Raw genomic sequence first — 12740 nt, forward strand, 5'->3', positions numbered from 1 at the left:
TCTATTTCACATGGGATGTTGCTTTGGGCAACCAATCAGATAATATCTATTATCTTCTAGAAGGTGCTAAATAAATAAGAAGTATAGGTACTTGTTTCCTATCTGGGCGCCCAGGTTTTCTACGTACGGCACCGTAATGAAATCGGATCTCATCGCATCGTACACATACACGATATTGAACGATGCGATGCGATGCGATCCGATTCGATTTCCCATAGGAAACAATGTGAAATGGCTCAATTTAGCGAAATTATCATAGGAACAATAGTAAATGGGCCAAAAACACCCCTGAACATTGAAATGTCCCCCCAAAAGTAGTTGACGCCACCCCGCCATCAACGTGAACCCGAAGCGTGGCGAGTGCAGCGAGCCCGCGAGGGGGCGGCGGTACGCGTCCTCCGACCTTTTCATGCCCTACTATCCACTAGGGCGTGGAGTGAGAATAGAATAGTGTGGCGAGCGCAGCGAGCCACCGAGCCCGAAGCGTGGCGAGCGCAGCGAGCCCCGCGAGGGGACGCGGATACCTTCACAGTTATACGCGTCCCCTCGCGGGCTTCCCAGGTGTCCATGGCGACGCGGACACCTGGGAAGCCCGCGAAGGGACGCGTTTACCTGTGAAGGTATCCGCGTCCCCTCGCGGGGCTCGCTGCGCTCGCCACGCTTCGGGCTCGGTGGCTCGCTGCGCTCGCCACACTATTCTATTCTCACTCCACGCCCTAGTGGATAGTAGGGCATGAAAAGGTCGGAGGACGCGTACCGCTGCCCCTCGCGGGCTCGCTGCGCTCGCCACGCTTCGGGTTCACGTTGATGGCGGGGTGGCGTCAACTACTTTTGGGGGGACGTTCCACTGCTCTGTGGGTTTTTTTGGGGTTTCTGGCCCATTTACCATTCTTCCATATGCTGATTTGGGTAAATTGATCCATTTAACATTGATTCCTATGGGAAATCGAATCGGATCGCATCGCATCGTTCAATATCGTGTATGTGTACGATGCGATGCGATCAGATTTCTCTATGGAGAATAGCATGGTGCGCAATTAACTTAGCGGGCGCCCAGATAGGAAACAAGTACCGAAGTATATTCTGATTGGTTGACTATAGCAACATTCTGTGTGAAGTAGAATTCCCCCGTAGTGTCTTGGGGCAGTAACTGGGTCCATTTTACAAAATAGTTAAATGCAGACTTCCTGCACACACCTGACCAGGTGCGATAGCCCATCTGAGTGCTACACCGGTCGCTATGGTGATCCTGAGACACAGCACTCGAATCACAGAGATGCCTCTTGAAGCTGTCCCAATGCTTGGATCCTGCGGCTCTGTGCCTTATATGGGAAGATAACATTTGGCTTGCAAGGTGATCTGAGTCTGGCAGGAATGGCAGAGCCACCAATGGGACCTCCAATATCACTCCGAAACCCTCACCACTAATACCGAATTACATATTTCTATGTAAATACCGTGTTATTTTCCATTATCATCTTGATAACATATTTTGATAATACGATAAGTAACAGATTGAGCTCACATATAAATATTACTATTTCACTTTTAAGATAAAAGCCAGCAGCACGCCTACAGTATGAGGCAAAACAGCACCGCTTCTTACAGCATTACATTTTTGCTCTGGCTTGTAAATAAAAGCAATTCTTCTGCTATAAAAGGCCAGACAGTACTGAAACGCTTATACAGACTTTCCCAGAACAGTTTTTTGGCAGTGTGTCTTGGAGCTGAATTCTTTTTTTTTTTTTTAAAGTCTTCCATTTCTGTTGGAGCACATGGAGAATGTCTGACATGTGTTAGTCATGATGCACGCTTCCAACTTTAGAGCTGAGCAAGAGGCCTGGGAGCTGTGACATCATCCACAGTCTGTGCATCTCATGCAGTTATGTCTCGGCATTCCAGAAACATTTTGGCCTTACGTTATTTGAATACATTGCTATAGATTACACATTTTTGAATGTAATATATAATGGATAATGGGCCTAATTCAACACTGATTACTGAATCGGTTAAATCGCGTTTTGCTGATTTTAGCAATTCTGCGCATGCCACAGCACACATGTGAAAATGCTTGAACTGAAGTCACATTCTCGAAAATGCAACTGCAATTTAGGTGAGGATGGGGGTCATTGACAGGGTGTTGGGTGGGTGCGGTCTGGACAATGGTGGCGTTTTTGGGGTGGTTGGCAATGGCTGTGTCATGTCCCGGGACTCCCAGTGCCTGCCTTCGGAGCTAGGCCTCGCAGGCAGGGGGATACCATAGTTATTTGAATGCTTCACTTTTCTTCTGTTTTCCTCCTTTCAGGTTCAGATCACCTGAGAGAAAAGGATGGGCTTTGGGCTGTCTTAGTCTGGCTTTCAATTTTGGCAGCTCGTAAGCAAGGTGTAGAAGAGATTGTACAGGATCATTGGACTAAGTTTGGGCGTCACTTTTATTGCAGGTAAGCAGCTTGCAGCCCAATTTGCTTTTCAATAAATTAATGTTTGCTTTCAAAAGAAACTGCCATATTACAGACTGGGGGGCAGATGTATGAGGGGTCGTTATGGGGAAGAATGGGTATCAGCGCACGTTATGTGCACTATACTGCTTCTCCCCATGTATGAAGGAGCCAGGACGTGGTACAGGACAAGGGCGCTATGTCGGCGCTGCTATCTAAATGATAGCAGGCCGAATGTATGACCGTTCCGCCCGCTGACGCTTTTGGCTTCGCCAACATCAGGCTGGCGAAGCCCTATCTAAACAGCAGAAACAGCCATGTCCGTGCTGTTAGCTGTGGGCTCCGCTGGGGATCTCGCGTGAGCAGCGAGATCCCGCACATGCCCAGTCGAGCCGGCCGGAGGACAGGAGACAGCGCATCAGTGTAAACTGATGCGCTATCTCCAGGAGGGGACATCACCAGAGGGGGGAGTTAATGCTCCCCCGCTTCGGCAGACAAGATGATAAATACATCTTGTCGATGTCCCTTCCTGCTTCGCCTCGCTAATGAGGCGAAGCAGGAAGTATTACAGCGGCGCGTTAAGCGCCGCTATAATACATCTGCCCCTGGGTTTGAAAAATGACAGTAAGAAGCTGGTTGGTTGATAGTTTGCTCTCCATTCTACAATTCTTAGTACATTTGTCACTCTACATTACGTTGTATGCCTAGTTTACTATTCATCATCAGTGCAAAGTATTTTTAATTACTTTATAGTTCAATGTACTTTGCCAAGATGGGAAATCTCCATTACAGTTCAGATACTCCTCTTCATACATAAGTGTACCGGCAATGGAAATGGGTACATCTCTGCTAAATTCTGGGGCATACATTCAGCACAACATCAGCTCCCCCATTTGTTGCTTTACCCATTTAATGGAGGGGACCTTTGGTGGAGCTGTTTATAAATTAAAAGTTCATATGAAACCCTCAGAAAATAGTAAAGTATTTGCTTAGGGAAGAATTTGATATTCTAGGAACTCTGTAAGCTGGATACTGCAGGAATCTGATATGTACATTAGTTACACTGTAGATAAATGTGTAGGTCATGTAATACAAAAGGATTGTCATAAATCTCCAAATAAAGACCTATATAAATGTAAGATTATCTAATATATTCAAATAAATCACACGCTGAAATCATAACTTTTCTTATTTATCTGGAATAATGGATTTATCTACAACAAATGTTTCCCTCCCTATTTAATTCCCCCATAGTGATACACTAGATTTTTAGTGCATGTATAACATAGGGATATTATGGTTATTACGTGTAGTAAGATCATAACATAACAGCCAACAGTGGCTCTTATTCAGAGGTGGACACACTGCCAATGTCAGACATAGTGGAGCCTGATTTTGCTATGGGTACATGAGCCTAAGTCACACTGACAGGTGTCCTGCTTGTGTCTTTAAAGAGCTGCAGTTGTTATTTCAGGCACATGCACAGAGAAGTGTATTGAAGATATAGTGGGTAATTCTGGCCAGTGACAAGTACGTAGCGCATGTAGAGGTAGTGGTGTAAATTATGGTGGAGGGTGAAAGTGATCTGCAGGAGGCAAAGCCTCTCCCACAGCAGTCGGCACCTATGGGGAGAGACTTCCTCTTGAGTGCACAATACCCCCCCCCCCCCCACACACACACCCTTCCCAAAGCTAAACAGAGAACACAGGCAACCACACAGGGCGACCATGTCCTGTTTAGCAGATGGACCGAACTCAGGTAAGTAGTACCCAAATTTCCAATCTCAGCTCCCCTGGAGGGAGTGGGGCGGATTGTTGGTTAGGCTGTGGGGAGGGAAGAGGGGGGGGGGGGGGGTTAGATTTAGGCACCCACAAGGGGTGGTTAGAGTCAGGCTGTGATGCAGAGGGGTTAGGTTTAGGCAGCGGGGTGTGAGGGTTGGGGTTATACACTAGCGGGGAGGAGGGTTAGGCTCAGGCTGCGTGGGGTGTTAGGCTGCCGTCGAGATTTCCATTATCGAGATGACGGGGTCGGTATTATGACCTCAGAATTAGAATATTAGAATATAAGCTGTGTATGGGTGGTGTATTTAACATCTACCTGGGCTTAGCATGCTGTATAATTAGTACTTATGTAATAGTGACATTTATATGTATTTACCTGCACATGGCATATTATTCCCGTCTGTAACAGGTTTGACTATGATGGTCTGGAACCCAGGACGGCATTTTTTATAATGAAGGATCTGGAGGCTACCATAACAGAGAAGACATTCAGTAGTCAGCAGTTTGCTGTTGGAAGCCATGTGTACAGTGTGGAGAAAACAGACAGTTTTGAGTATGTGGATCCGGTGGATGGAACAGTGGCAAAGAAACAGGTAGAAACATGGACATCATTTGGAATCCAATAATAAATGTTTTAACCTCCCGCCTATACTTTTATGTAATGAGCATGCAGGCACATCAGAGATGCTGTTAGCAGGGGTGTTTTGTGTGGCCACATTTATAAGCCGTTCTTCCTTCCCATCCCCCCTAAAACAGTTCCTCCACCACCCTACCCAATATGTCTATATCGGGGAGGGTTAGGGTTACCACCTCATCCCTTTAATTATGGACACATATTAATTACACAGGTTCAAAACCAGATGAAATGGAGTCTTGAAGTCAGCCAGCCACAGAACCTGTGTAATAAATATGTGTCCAGAATTAAAGGGATGAGGTGGTAACCCTAGGGAGGGTACATCTATGCGGTGTCATATCTGTATTTTGAAAAGCATCTACCACGGTTTTAGAAGTAGCTTTTCTGCTGCCTACAAATGCTACTTTTTCATCAGAGAATTAGCCATCAGCATTTCTGAGTGATTTGTATCTGCAATGAAAGTGCTGCTTTTCTGCTGAATGTGTTTAAAAAGTAGTTTAAAAATCATTGGCAAGTGAGAAGTCCATGTACCTGTGCTCCCCTATACCCACTGTAGCATATTGTGCATTATACCAGATGTACCATATGACATTTTCCATTCATAACACACCAGACACTCGAACCTAACTCATGTTTGTACACAGTGCCAATGATTACTATACTTAAGTGATTATCTGTGGGCTGCCCATGTGCTGCGATCGCACTGTGCACATGTCAGGATAGTACCTTAGCAATGCCACTTCTAGTGAGAATTGAGATTGACAGGAAGGGACTGTTTTAAGGGGGGTTATCGGAGTGGTGGCAAAAACGCAGCTGTGTTAGGCCGTTTTTGGTCATGTATCTGCCTTCAGCTGTGATCATGGACCTTATTGTGGTCCACATGCAATGCTGTGAATTTGGTAGCATTGCGTGTGTACTAAACTCCGCTCGCTGCTCGCAGGACTGCCGCCACCACCATCCCCGCACGCAAGGGCTCACCCGCATGGCTGCGAATGGGTTTTGTCAAAACATCCATTCGGTCCTATGGGGCAACACCCACATCATTTGATGGTCCCTGAAAGTGACTCTCAACAGGAACATGCACACTCGACAGGAACGGGGTGGGCAGCTGACATCCGGTGAATTCAGCTGACCCCCCTGCCCACCGCACCCGATTTGCGTGGGAACACCCATGAAACGCTGGGCGTTTCCATGGGCAAACCCCGGGCTGCCGCCCAACGCCCCTACACCCCTCGCCCGCAGTCTTGGGTGCGTGCGCCTGGCAAACAATCCGTTCTCTATGGCCACACACACCCAGTGCATGCACGTGCGCAGAAATGTACATGCGCACAAACAATCAGTCCTACGCTTGTGCGCACGGAGGACGGATCAAACCAGAATAACCCCCTATGTTTGCAGAAAAGCATTCTGCCAAGACTAAGAAATCAATGTTACTTTCTATTACATTGATGCTGTGTATGTGAACACATTTGCTGATGACTTTATGATGGCTCTGGTGGACATCTATATTCTTTTCTGGGCGGCTGCTTCACATGCAATCACAGCTACGTAGGCATGTGAGTATACACTTTAGGCCCTTGGTTAGTTTTAGCCCAGCCCTACAATATGATCAGTTTATAACTTTATTTCTGAAAGATAATGCCCAAATATTAGCGAGTACTGTACAAAGCTGCCACCAACAGCAATGCAAAGAAAACCAAAAAACAAGTTGACACATATACAACCAAAGGTACTCTGAAAGTTAATCGGTACTTATTTCCTAGCACGGCGCCCGCGATTTTGATTGTATTGATCGGGTCGGAAAAATCGCGTCGATCGCATCGCATGCCAACCAAATCGCATGGAATCAATGTAAAATGGTCCCTGAGACCCGATTTTACATTGATTTTAATGTAAAAAGCCCCAAAACCACCCATTTTAATAGAAAACCCCCCTCATGTTTTAAATGTCCCCCCAATGTTAACGCCACCCCACTATTGACGCCAACCCGAAGTGTGGCGAGGGGACGCGCATAACTTCACAGGTATACGCGTCCCCTCGCGGGGCTCGCTGCGCTCGCCATGCTTCGGGCTAGGTGGCTCGCTGCGCTCGCCACACTTTATAAAATCAACTCCACGCCGACGTGGATAGTGGGGGTATGAAAAGGTCGGAGGACGCGTACCGCCGCCCCTCGCGGGCTCGCTGCGCTCAGGTTGACGTCAATAGTGGGGTGGCGGTAACAATGGGGGGGCATTAACCATACTTTATAACCATACTCAATGAGAAATTGGCCATATTGGCCCATTTCCCATTGTCCCCTATGTAAAATTGCGTTGATCACGTCGGTCGCATCGCGGCCCATTATAATGGGCCGCGATGGACGCGATCAACGCGATTTTCTCTTTCACCGGCAAATTAGCAGGTGATTGACAGAAAATCGGGTCCATCGCATTGATTGTATGCCTTAAGTACCTTACACTTAAGGCATACAATCAATGAGAAGGGCGCCGTGCTAGGAAATAAGTACCAGTTAATCAATACAATTTTCTGCAAAGACAAATCATTTCCAATCACAGGAAATAAGTGTTTTCAGATGTAACCATCCTGACATATAGATAACATATGACATGTCTTGTACAAGTTACAAATTCAGTGTTTCACTCTAAAGCTGGCTATACATTACACAATGGCCCTCATTCTGATCTGCTCATTAAGCTGCGAATCTTGCAGTTTACCGAGCAGTTGTAGCGCAGAATCGCCACCCCCCTGCCGCCATATGCCCTCGCTACCATGCAAGGGGATGTGTTATGAAAATACATCCCCTTGCTTGTGCCCGCTGCTGGAGAAACCATTCGCTGATTGCCGACCATCTAATTATTTCTCCAGGGCTCGCAAATATTAGTCAGTGGAAACTGACCCCTGCCTGGGGGACAAACCTGCACGTGTCCAGTTCTTAGTATATATTATTAAATCCTTTGTGAAATATAAACATTGCGTTTCTGGTCTTGTTATTTTGCTTCTGGAGGGTCTTGGCTTGTATTTATGGAAGTGATTATACATCACTGCAGTTCTTATTCCTGATTGTTTCCAGAGATTTGGTATAGCTAGGGAATACATCTTCTTCAGGAGTAAATACCAGTGAATGATTTCCGCATTCCAGACAAGCCTTTGTTTAGCAGGAGAGTCTAAAGCCCCGTACACACGGTATGATTTCAGCCATTATCGCAGGGGATATGGACGCTGAGTGACCATATCCCTGTTTGTACGGGAGCGCGCTCCCATGGCCAGCACTGGTGTGGTCGCTGGTTGCAGGTCGCTGGTTGCATGCTCCTGCAACCAGCAGCTTCCCCTGGCAATCAGCTCTTTCCCCATGTGGCTTCTCCTTTCATCAGTGACCATCTCTGGCATGTTAGACCAGCCCGGCCCCCCTGCTGTGTAATGCCTGTAATATCCATATTTCACAGCGGGGGGGATGTGTGGCCATGATGATGCGATCGCAATGGCCACAGCCCTAAACTTGTCTCAATGTGTTGACTCCGCCCCTTTTGCATCACGGTCACCGCTCCCGCCCCCTGCCTCTTCTAGCTGGTTGTGCTCTCCCGGAGAGGACAGCCTAAAAGTAGGCAACCCTGGTCTAACGTGCCTTTAGTATGTCCGTTCCTCACTTATTCTCAGCTGTGGTGTTCAGGCTCTCCATCCTTTTAGGAATACTGTACAGTGTATCAGCTGTTCATATCGCCTTTGGTGTAAGCGCCTGTTTGTGTGTGGGCAGGTTTATAAATACTTTCCTTGACCAAAAGGTCGTGTCAGAATTAAGCATATCATTATCTACCTGATCTATTTGCATTTTCTGCACTGATTATGTCTAAACTGCTATCTAAACTGATAAAAATGTTATATTTAAGTCTAACAGCCTATATTGTAATTTGATTGTAGTTTCTTGTCTCTATGTACTGGCTTATTTTACCAAAATTATATAATTGGAGGAAATTGGGGGCTTGCCCGGGGGGGAAGCCCTCCTTATGGTGCCCATACACGGTGCGTTTTGGGCTGCCGGCATTGGCAGATTCAGGGGGGGCACCCGGGCACGTGCCCACCCCTGTCATTCATTTTGTAGCTGAGGACCAGGGCTTTCCAAAGAGCCCATCCCCGTGGGAACCGGAGATATCGCCTGGCAAAGCTGTAACGTTTTTCCCCATAGGATAATATGGGACCCATTAATTCCAACCCCCACCTGGTTCCAACAGCTGCCAGTTCCCCCCCTGGCATCACAGAAGCTTGTGGTTCATTCAATTCCAAATCGCTGGGCCTTCAATAAGATCAGACTGGTCCATATCGGTCAATCGATTCCAGAGATATTGCGTGTAAACCGATTTTATTATTTTTGAAATGTAATTTCATGGCTATTCATGTTTTTGAGGGCAGATTACTCTGGAACCAAACGTTCCAGTTTCACTGGACCAAAATCATTCAAAGTCCACTCAAAAGTTCTTCAATATGATACTTGTCTCATGTAAATGGGTCAGTTGGTTCCGAAGATATAGCCGGTTAAATGAGATAACTGGTTAAAGGGGGGGAGGGGTGGTTTTCTCTCCCCCTCACGCCAGAAAATGCAGGGACTAGGCTGGTGTAAAAGGGGCCAACCTGGGAATGCATTTTCTGGTGTGAAAGGGGTATTATTTCAAATAGCCGGGACCTGCAGCCCTGGCGGCGGCTGTCCCCATTTACCGCGAGCATGTATTCCCCCTTGGCAATAAACATGTAATCCCACATGGCAACGAGCATGGAACCTCTGGCAATGAGCATGAAACCCTTGGCAATGAGCATGTAGATAAGCAGCACTTATGGTGTTTGGCATAATACATAATGGACATAATTGCGTGTAACTTAACGTGTAATGGACATTATGGTGTAAATGTTTAATGCGCGCCTTTGGTGGACAATGTCCCTGTTTATGAAGCGTATTGTGAATTTTGGCATAATCTGTGTGGCATTATGTGAATTCTGGCTCAATCCATGTGGCATTATGTGAATTTTGGTGCAATCCATGTGGCATTATGTGAATTTTGTCTCAATCCGTGTGGCATTATGTGAATTTTGTCTCAGTCTGTGTGGCATTATGTGAATTTTGGCTCAATCCATGTGGCATTATGTGAATTTTGGCTCAATACATTTGGCATTATGTGAATTTTGGCTCAATCCGTGTGGCATTATGTGATTTTTGACACAATCCATGTGGCATTATTAAAATTTGGCTCAATCCATGTGGCATTATGTGAATTTTGGCTCATTCCATTTGGCATCATGTGTAAGGGGCAAGTATAATGGGGTCTAGTATTTTGTTGCATAATGTGTAGAAGTTGTAAATGGTGTTGTACACTACACTCAAGGACACGCCCCCTGTTGAGTGGCCACACCCCCTTTTCCAGAGCGTACAACTACATCCTTCACTATTGTCTCCATGGTGGGCCTGCGTATTTTAAATGCCAGGGCCTATTTTTAATCCCATTCCCACCCTCTCTCTGCCACACTCTCTTGCATGTACACTGGCACCACTAACACCGCCCCTCCCCCACCTAAACCCTCTTTTATCATGGTGCCCCCCCTGTCATTTTCTCCTGGATCTGCCCCTGGCTGCCGGTGCAATGCGCACTCCTGCAAACATCACATCGTACAGTCCAAAAAGTATGTACTGCAGGTACTTTTTGAACTAGAACGCATCGCCGTGTATGGGCAGAATTAGACAGTTAGCTGATAATAACTTTCCTCTCTTATAATACAGGTATCCTACACACTTGCACTTATGTACCATTTTATATGGTCTTAATTACAATACCATGAACAAAAATAAACTACAGTACTGTTCACTGGCCACTCTCCCAAATGAAACCATTGCTTATTTTTCTGCTAATACTGAAAGAATGGCAGTATATCTGCCTTTGCTATGAGGGGATGCTAAAATGGGTTACATAAAGCTGATAGACAATGACTAGTCAGACACCAAACAATAGGTCGACACCAAAAGTTAGACATGCATTTGTTAGATACTGACAGAAGTTAGACATGCATTAGTTAGACATTGTCAAAAGTTAGACATGCATTTGTTAGAGACTGACAGAAGTTAGGGTACTCTTTACCTAGAACGGCGCCCACGATGTCCATCGCGGTCATCGGGGGTAAAAAATCGCGGGCATCGCGGCCATCGCATGCACTTAAAAAACGGGTGCAACGCGATGCCCGCGATTTCCCATAGGGATCAATGTTAAAAGTGTGATTGGACGCGATTTTAGTGTTCAATGCCTCAATGCCCGCGATTTTTCCATAGGAAACAATGTTAAATGGGCCACAGAGCCCTAATAGTCTGAAATGGCCCCCACAATTGTTAACGCCACCCCACGATCAACGTGAACCCGAAGCGTGGCGAGCCCGCGAGGGGCGGCGGTACGCGTCCTCCGACATTTTCATACCCCCACTATCCGAAGCGTGGCGAGCGCAGCGAGCCCCGCGAGGGGACGCGGATACCTGTGAAGCCCGCGAAGGGACGCGTTTACCTGCTTCGTGGCTCGGTGGCTTGCTGCGCTCGCCACACTATTCTATTCTCAACTCCACGCCGACGTGGATAGTGGGGGTATGAAAAGGTCGGAGGACGCGTACCGCCGCCCCTCGCGGGCTCGCTGCGCTCGCCACGCTTCGGGTTCACGTTGATCGTGGGGTGGCGTTAACAATTGTGGGGGGGCCATTTCAGACTTCAGGGGGACTATTTGGGCTCTGTGGCCCATTTAACATTGTTTCCTATGGAAAAATCGCGGGCATTGAGGCACTGAACACTCAAATCGCGTCCAATAACACTTTTAACATTGTTCCCTATGGGAAATCGCGGGCATCGAGTCGCACCCGTTTTTTAGTGCATGCGATGGCCGCGATGCCCGCGATGGGCGCCGTGCTAGGTAAAGAGTACCGAAGTTAGACATGCATTAGTTAGACATTGTCAAAAGTTAGGCATGCATTAGACACTGTCAGAAGTTAGACATGCATTAGTTAGATATTGAAAGAAGTTAGGCATGCATTAGTTAGACATTGACAGAAGTTAGACATGCATTTGTTAGATACTGACAGAAGTTAGACATGCATTAGTTAGACATTGTCAAAAGTTAGACATGCATTAGACACTGTCAGAAGTTAGACATGCATTAGTTAGACATTGACAGAAGTTAGACATGCATTAGTTAGACATTGACAGAAGTTAGACATGCAATAGTTAGACATTGACAAAAGGTAGACATGCATTAGTTAGAAATACCAATGCACTCAATATCCCGTCAAATTACCGTTTTTTTTTTTCCAACTGACTTGCTCATACTTTAACATCCCAGTTGGCATAGAGGGAGAATCGAATAGTGTGCCAAGCGCAGTTAGGCACTGCGCCGAAGTGTGAGCCATGTTAGGGGACAAAGTACACTTATACAGTGTCCATGTGCACATATTGATTTTCCATGCTGATATTTTTTGAATCATTACTTTTGTCACTGTTGGACTAATACCAACTTCTGTTATCAACTTCTTACTAATGCATGTCTAACTTTTGGTGTTGACCTATTGACTATCTGACTAACTAGACATTGTATGTGAGCTGTACCACACCTGCTAAAATGGTGGCAGTACATGCAGGAATGTGTAGTTCAACAGTAGCTGGATGGCCACTTATTGCCCACCCCTATTCTGTTTGCTACTGTCTCAACCTTGTCCAGTTTTAATACATAGTATTTGGACATGCCATTTTTTTATCTTTTACTTTCTAAAGATTCTATTATCTGGAGTGTCAGACCTGGGGGAATCCGGGGAACAGTAAGTACAACTAGCTTTAAGAGAAATACAGCTTGTTAAAGGTGAAGATCTCACAGGGCAGGG

General features: G+C 46.3%; 1 protein-coding gene across 1 annotated transcript in view; it reads left to right on the forward strand.

The window, feature by feature from the left end:
- The window catches only part of PGM5 (phosphoglucomutase 5), a 118079-nt gene that overhangs the window by 66472 nt on the left and 38867 nt on the right, over positions 1 to 12740 (forward strand). The window contains exons 8-9 of the mRNA XM_083186061.1: positions 2306 to 2441; positions 4629 to 4812. Of these exons, the coding sequence (XP_083042187.1) occupies positions 2306 to 2441; positions 4629 to 4812 (320 nt within the window). The remainder of the gene's footprint in view (positions 1 to 2305; positions 2442 to 4628; positions 4813 to 12740) is intronic.

This window comes from Crinia signifera, chromosome 1, assembly GCF_055691185.1.
Source record: "Crinia signifera chromosome 1, ASM5569118v1, whole genome shotgun sequence".
Lineage (NCBI taxonomy): Eukaryota > Metazoa > Chordata > Amphibia > Anura > Myobatrachidae > Crinia > Crinia signifera.